Here is a 7,113-nt window from a genome sequence, read left to right on the forward strand (position 1 = left end):
TTTTGCCGATTGTGTACACATATAGATATATCTAAGAGATTTTGATTTATCTACCAATCAGTTGCGGTGGAAGACTTACATTGGGGCAGATAATACGTATGTGAGCATATTACATATAACGGAGTTCAGGCAATTATCAAAAAAACTGAAACTCTACCTGAATATTTTCATTGCACTTCTCATTCATTCAACTTAACAGCACATATAGCAGCTATAAATAGTTCTATTCGCTTTTACTGTTGTCAACGAACTTGAAAGTTAAGTATCTGGAAGTGACAATTTTAAAGCTATTTTAAAAAGCGTAGCTTATCTTCTGAAAACACAATTTTTTAAATTACTAGTCCAATCTGCCCCACACGATGGTTATGCACAGTGAGACCTGCTCGTGCTACTATGAGTCAATTTCAAGTTGTTCTTGGTTCATTGACAGCAAACCCTAAACAGTTACAATACTTAGTTATTTTTTTCTCATTTACTAGATAGTAACTCGCTCGTTTGGGTTCCTTATCATCATAAGGTCGTCAGTCTTGAGACTAAACTAACCGTTCGCGAGCATAGAAGTGAGTTATTTTTGTTGAAGGCGACTCGATCTTTACTACTTCAATCCTGAGTTATCTGACTTCCTATAAACCGAAAAACAGCCACTTCTTTTAATTTTCGGCTGCTATCTTTATATTCGCTCTTTCCGTACTTTTTCTTCTCTTGCATGCCAGTATTTTTGATTTACTTTTATTTATTTGCATACAATACTGTTTTGTCAATACTTGAGTTAAGAGGGTTTTAATAAACTTAGGTTCTTGATCGGTGAGGGTGTTCACCATAAATTGAGGGGTGTCCAACCAATATGGGACACCCTGTTGTTGTGCCCATGTTGAATAAGTAGTTGGTACTATGTGAACACCCTCAGCAGCATGCCGATGAGATTATAATATAGGAGCTACGCTATGGGAATTGTTTGGCAAGTCAACCTCAGAAACTAGAAAAAGTTTTTGTTGAATTTTATTAAATCTCACAATAAACGGCAATTTTCTAAATTGGTGTTCACAAACTGTCTGCACTGTTCAGTTTTAACTGTCTTCGTCGTGCTGATTATATCCAATGAGATCGAAATCACGATTCACGCTTGTTAGCTTCAACAGAATACTGACGACCAAGAAATTTTTATACAACCATTTAAATCGAATACAAAAACTTTTGGGTTTTTCATTCCCACCAGCTACTAATACTTGTGGGTGTGTGTGGGTGGTGGTTCTAGTGGGAAAGGTGAGACGGACGAAATTAAGACAAAAGTGAGTGAAATATTATCTGTAGAATGTTACTGGCCCAGTATTAACCTAAATAATCCAAGGAAACTATACTGAGAACGTTGGACCAGGGCAGAAGGGCTCGGAATCGAATTGCTGTCCTGTCGAATGCTATAAGCAATGGTCTAAACCTCCTTATGAAAAAAAGGCAATTTAAGTGGTCCTTTTATAAACACTTTTCTAAAGTATAAATTTTCGATAAATGTGACCGTTTTTAGTGACCCCTAGTAACATTTTCAACCTCACACTTGTCAATGAGAATTTCTGGAAGATTCATACAAAAATTTTCCGGGAAGTAGAGCCTTTTTTGTCAGTCTTCCCCAAACTGCTAAGGAAATCGTTTACCTTTTGGTAGAAAAACAATTATCTACTATCAACAAATAAAAACACTAGACGAGAATCACAAAGATTATATTAAATGCTACACGGGTCAACATCTTATTATCAACCAGTTTTGATCAGTAACTTCGTCTGGGAAAATCATTTCAATTGTTTACAATTAATACAATTGTTATAGTCAATAAACAGTATTCTATTCATCTCTGTAGGCTATCGTTGAAATCGGTTCATTAAACAGCCAGAAAAATGTTTTAAGAGCTTTTTTATCTTATTTGCATTAAAATAACAATACGGTAGTTATTTTAGTTTTAATGATAATTAAAAACAAATAGAAAATTTTTATTCTGGACAATCGAAACTAACATATATAACATCATTCAGTAGTAAGGACTGATGCCAAAATAGTTTGTCGTCTTGTGTTTTGCTCACGACGAACTACAGTGCAGTGGTGCAGTTATAATCGTAAAAATACTACGTTTTATTAAGGCCAGATGCACACTTTAGATTCACTGTTAAGTGAATAAAAAATCGTGGTAGCAAGTGCGCGTATAGAGCCAAAACACAAGCAAAAGTGTGTGAGATGGTTGCTAAATCTTTTACCTTTTTTTGCCGCCAGTATTAATTGTAAATGATAAAAGTTAAAGAAAGAAACTACTAACGGAACAAACGGTAATCATTCGATTATTTTTTATTATTACGTATTATCGATGTGGAAAGGATTCGGTATAAACTCTTGTAATCTCGAGTAGCAAAACTAGGATTATTGTACAAAATTCTTTTACAGAATTCCAATAAAGAAGGAGGACTTTCTATTTTCATAATATTTGATGTGTACAATAATATAAATAAAAATACCGCTATTTTTTCATTAGAAGCAAGTTAAACCGGACATATACCTAGCCAAAGTTGGGTAAATATTTATTACTTTTGTTTAATATTTTTATTATAAATGACAAGGCAGTGCGTAGCCAACAGATGTAATATAGTACCTATACATACAAGAGTAGGTGTATAAAAGAATAAATTGACTACGTTTTACTGCTGGTTAGAAAATATCAGTGGATGTAAAACAACTGACACGCTTTATGTCATAAAACGAATAGTAATAGTGTTAATAAGACTGTGTTTTGAAGACTCATGATGAAAATGGCAATGCCTCAGAATGTACCAACGAAGTTGTTATTTTTCCTATTGTTTCTCGTAATTATGTCATTTAATTTGTATTTGCAATTTGGATATTCAACAAGTAAAGTGTTAAGGGAAACTGAAGACATCAAAGAAACTGAAAAGAGACTTATAGTGGCAAATACAGATATACGAATATACACTAATGCAGAACCAGGCAGTATTGTAATCAGTAAGGACAATTTCGTTACTGAATCACATATATTTCGACGAATCAAAGAGATAACTAAATGTCGTGATTTGCCGAGGGAGCACAATATAATGCAGTGGGGTCCTTACTGGGTCCTTAGTAATTTCGTCGCCGCGAAAAGGACATACAGGTGTGAAGAAAGTGTAACTTTTGCTACTACGGCAACTTACAATTTTTTGGGCAATGTTTTGCCGATTGTGGAAAGTTGGGATGGACCAGTTAGTGTTGCAGTGTACGCCCCAGGTAGTGACTTTAATTTGGCCTTAGAATCCATAGCCTACCTACGCGAATGTGGAAATCCATTAGTAAGCGAAACGGTTTCTTTTCATTTGTTCTTTCAAATGACCTACTTTCCAGACGAGGTAAGACACAAAAATTACAAAGAGGAAAATTAAACAAAAATAAAATTTTCTGGATACGACAATATTTTGAAATAAGGAGGCAGTATAGAATTCGACAATTTTTCCGCATTTCCCTAAAGCTAAAGCAACCCATATCCTTAACTATTTGCGAACAGTAATCTAATCTACGTCTACCTCTACCCCTCCTAACTTTCGTTTCTGTCTCTAATATATCTCTGACTAGACCTTCATGCCTGAGAAGGTGTCTTACCAACCTATCTCGCCTATTTCTTATTGACTTCCATAGAGTACTCTGTTCTCTTATTCGTTCTAATACTTCTTCATTTCTAACCTTCTCTATCCACGGTATCCTTATCATTCGCCTGTAACACCGCATATCGAACGCTTCTAACCTTTTCTTTTCCGCCGCGCCCACTGTCCATGTTTCGCACCTGTACAGCGCTGCGCTCCAAACATACACCCTTAACAACCTTTTTCTAATTTCTAAATTAACAAAAAGGGATAATAAACAAAAATACTTTTTGGAACAAATTTGCTGGATAACAGTATTTTAAGATAAGGAAGAAGTATAGAATTCGGAAATTTTTCTGCAATGAGTGGCAAGTCAAATAATGATTATAAGTATAATTACTATCATTTCACAGAATTTAAACATTTTAGATAAAAACACTTACAAATTCCAGAAACATATTTAATGATCACCATTGGTATTTATATGAATCCGAAAACATTTTTTTTGCAAGTAATTGAAATGTATTATTTTTATTAAGACGATGATATGAGAAAATAAAACTCGATAAGCATGTGGAGATAATTACTGATGGTTACTTCTTTTTGATTTCGTGCTGAAGTTTTCGGTAAACAAAACTGTTCTGCAATACTAAACAACGAAGCTAGTCATTATGAGTTCCCTTTTTGAGATACTCCATGCATTTTCACGAAAACTACCACTCTGCAGCTTTTCACAATGATACGGAGCACACTGAAAATGCCAATTGTAAACAAAGGACATCTCAACAATACCGAAACTCAACCTGTTTCATCGAATGAGCAGTCGTCGTCAAAACTTACTGTTAATTGTAGCACGCAACAGTATTAATCTAATATGTTTCTGACACTAGTAATTACCATTTTACGTAGATTACTGCTCAATCAAATCACGATAAGCAGATTCTTGAGCCCCCATATAAGTACCTAACTTATATCATATCTTAATGTATAAATAAATAAATCACATGTCAATGTGTTCGTACATGCTAATCTTCGAAACCACTCAATCGATTTCAATGAAATTTTGTGAATGTGTACAGTTGGTTCTAGCCTGAAAGGTACGATAAATTTGGACTTTTGTGGAATCTAAAAAATATTTTTAATTTTTTCGACAAAAATATTTTCTTTTATAATTTTCAGATTTCTAATCCAAAAACACATGTAACCATAAATGTAAATTTTAACTCTCCTAAACCCCACTCTCCAATATATTTGTAGAAATATAACAGTAACGTTAACAGGGACGTGTAAATATAACGATTTATTAACAGAACATGGAAGCTTTACATGAATGAGCCAAGCCCTCACGACGTCTAACTTTTTCGAGGGTTATTCTTCGACTGCCGATTTCGTCCTTTTTCAAATTGTACAGTACTTAGTACTTCTTGACCGTCCCAGAGGTCTTCTTTAAGCAACGGTAATAAACTTTATGACAGGGTTGCGTCCGAGGACCTGGCTGCTACATGTACATTTTCTTAAATATAAGTAAATAATTCTTATGACTATAACAACTTAAAATTTAAACATTNTATTATAGAATAGTTTGAATAAAAGGTTATTTTTTCAATGTTAATTTTATAAAAAACTTTGAAATTCAATACCATCATCCGTAAACATCCGAATTAAGAGCCTACTTCTGGAGATTATCTTTATTCTCACATAATGCTACTATTAAAATTGTTCTTTCTTTCCGACATGCTGTGGAGATGTTTTACGTCATAGTATTGTAATTATTTTTGAAACCAGGACAAAAAATAATGTCTGAAATAGAACCTTTTTAGAATGTCGTTGTAGTATTCCAAAATAAATAAATGATAATGATCATACTCTCCGTCTAAAGATTTTTGTCTGGGAAAAGAGTTTGTAAAATCAAGAAATAATAAGGAAAGAAAATTTATCATATCGGTTTAATTCTGCTTATGAACGTTATTGAATCATAAAGTAATCATTAGATTTATTCTCTCCTCATTGTTATAGATTTTGGCGTATGAAAACTTTCTATCTAGAAAACCTGTTAATTGCTCCCAGAAGCCTCCATATGAAACATATTCAAGCGGTCAGTCGTTCAAAGACAAACACAACGAACCTTTTATGGTAAACGTAGCGCGTAATATAGCACGAAAAATGTCTGAAACACATTTTATACTTTCCGCGGATATAGAAATGTATCCCAGTTTAAACATTTCGTCACGATTTCTTCACATGATATCGAAAGAAGATCCTGAGACCTATTCGAAACAGCCAGTTGTTTACGCCATTCACGGTTTCGAGATAAACGAAGGGATGAAACCACCCCTACACAAAAGCGAACTGAGAGAAATGATACATAACAAAACTGCAATTCGATTTCATTTTTACATGTGCGGCATATGTCACAATTTTCCGCATTTTGAATCCTGGTTGAGTATTGACAGTGAGGAAATGGAAATTAGTGAATGGGTAACACGAACGAAAACTTTTGAAGCGTGGGAGCCGTTTTTTATAGGTACCAACCAAGATCCATGGTACGATGAGAGGGTTTCATGGGAAGGGATGCGAGACAAACGTATACAGGTAAAGACTGGGCAACAAAGAACTACAGGCCTGACGCTGGATGCTGGCGGAAATTTTAAAATGGCGTGGATGCGCGGTAGCAAAAGTAGGCAGTTTTAGGTATAAAGATTGCAGCCCTTATTGTTCAGTATTCCTATCAGGGGCGTAGATTAAATATTTAAAAATAGGGATCAGTGAGCAAGTAAGAGACAGACAAACAGAAGAACTAATTGTTGATGTTTGTGACAGTGATAGAGGTTCCCATGATGAGGGTGAATGTGAATACTAACTACAAAACAAAAGCAATAGGTTATTTTTTTCTTTCTGATAAGTCATGTTTTTACATTATTTTCTAGTACGCTACTGCTCTATCTGTATTAATACTATAATTTACGCCTACTGAAAGCTATTTGTGTATCGGTTCCAAGTGACTTACCCAAATAGGTCATAAATGGGCAAGTACCTGCGCGGCCGCTCTCCAGCTTCCTTCGTCAGACCTATACATTATTGTGCAAAATTACTGCAACAACAAAAAATTAAATATCACAAATAGGATTTCATCCTTAGCTATTTGAAAAATTTATTTGCGATGAACTTGCTCAAACTTCAAAAGTTTATATTACTTCAGAATCTAATTTGGCTAAGTATTTCTATGTCTTTTGTGAAGTTATTGTTACAAACTCCGAGAAAGGTCACAGAAATATTCTTTTTGAAACTACTTAGAAAATATCGTAGTTTTCAGCCACCTATACCATATTTATATATTTACAATTAATGTTTATTCCTTTAAAATGCAACGTGTATGGGTTAACGTTTTGTAAAAGAAAACAGCATATGTAGCTTTTTGATGATAAAGAAGATGTGGACAAATTAAACTTTAAACAATGACATCGTAAAGTAATAATTCAGACTTTCAAAATAAAAATAGAAA

General features: G+C 34.1%; 2 protein-coding genes across 4 annotated transcripts in view; one reads left to right on the forward strand and one right to left on the reverse strand.

Annotated features, from left to right (window-relative positions):
- LOC108737733 (PR domain zinc finger protein 13) overlaps positions 1-7,113 on the reverse strand; it is a 31,496-nt gene that overhangs the window by 11,860 nt on the left and 12,523 nt on the right. The window contains exons 1-2 of one of the 3 annotated variants that reach the window (XM_025981448.1): positions 4,415-4,742; positions 4,055-4,362 (exon numbers count right to left, since the gene is read on the reverse strand). The exons of 1 other annotated variant lie outside the window; for it this stretch is intronic. In XM_025981448.1, coding sequence (XP_025837233.1) covers positions 4,055-4,069 — 15 coding nt within the window. In that variant the 5' untranslated portion in view covers positions 4,070-4,362; positions 4,415-4,742. Of the gene's footprint in view, positions 1-4,054; positions 4,743-7,113 lie in introns of those variants that run through there. One more of the 3 variants, XM_025981447.1, reaches the window with a different exon arrangement.
- The window catches only part of LOC112906724 (beta-1,4-glucuronyltransferase 1-like), a 5,671-nt gene continuing 527 nt past the window's right edge, over positions 1,970-7,113 (forward strand). Inside the window, exons 1-2 of the mRNA XM_025981445.1 lie at positions 1,970-3,380; positions 5,628-6,203. Coding sequence (XP_025837230.1) covers positions 2,781-3,380; positions 5,628-6,203 — 1,176 coding nt within the window. The 5' untranslated portion in view covers positions 1,970-2,780. The remainder of the gene's footprint in view (positions 3,381-5,627; positions 6,204-7,113) is intronic.

The sequence above is a fragment of the Agrilus planipennis genome, unplaced genomic scaffold (genome assembly GCF_000699045.2).
Source record: "Agrilus planipennis isolate EAB-ADULT unplaced genomic scaffold, Apla_2.0 scaffold105, whole genome shotgun sequence".
Taxonomy (NCBI): domain Eukaryota; kingdom Metazoa; phylum Arthropoda; class Insecta; order Coleoptera; family Buprestidae; genus Agrilus; species Agrilus planipennis.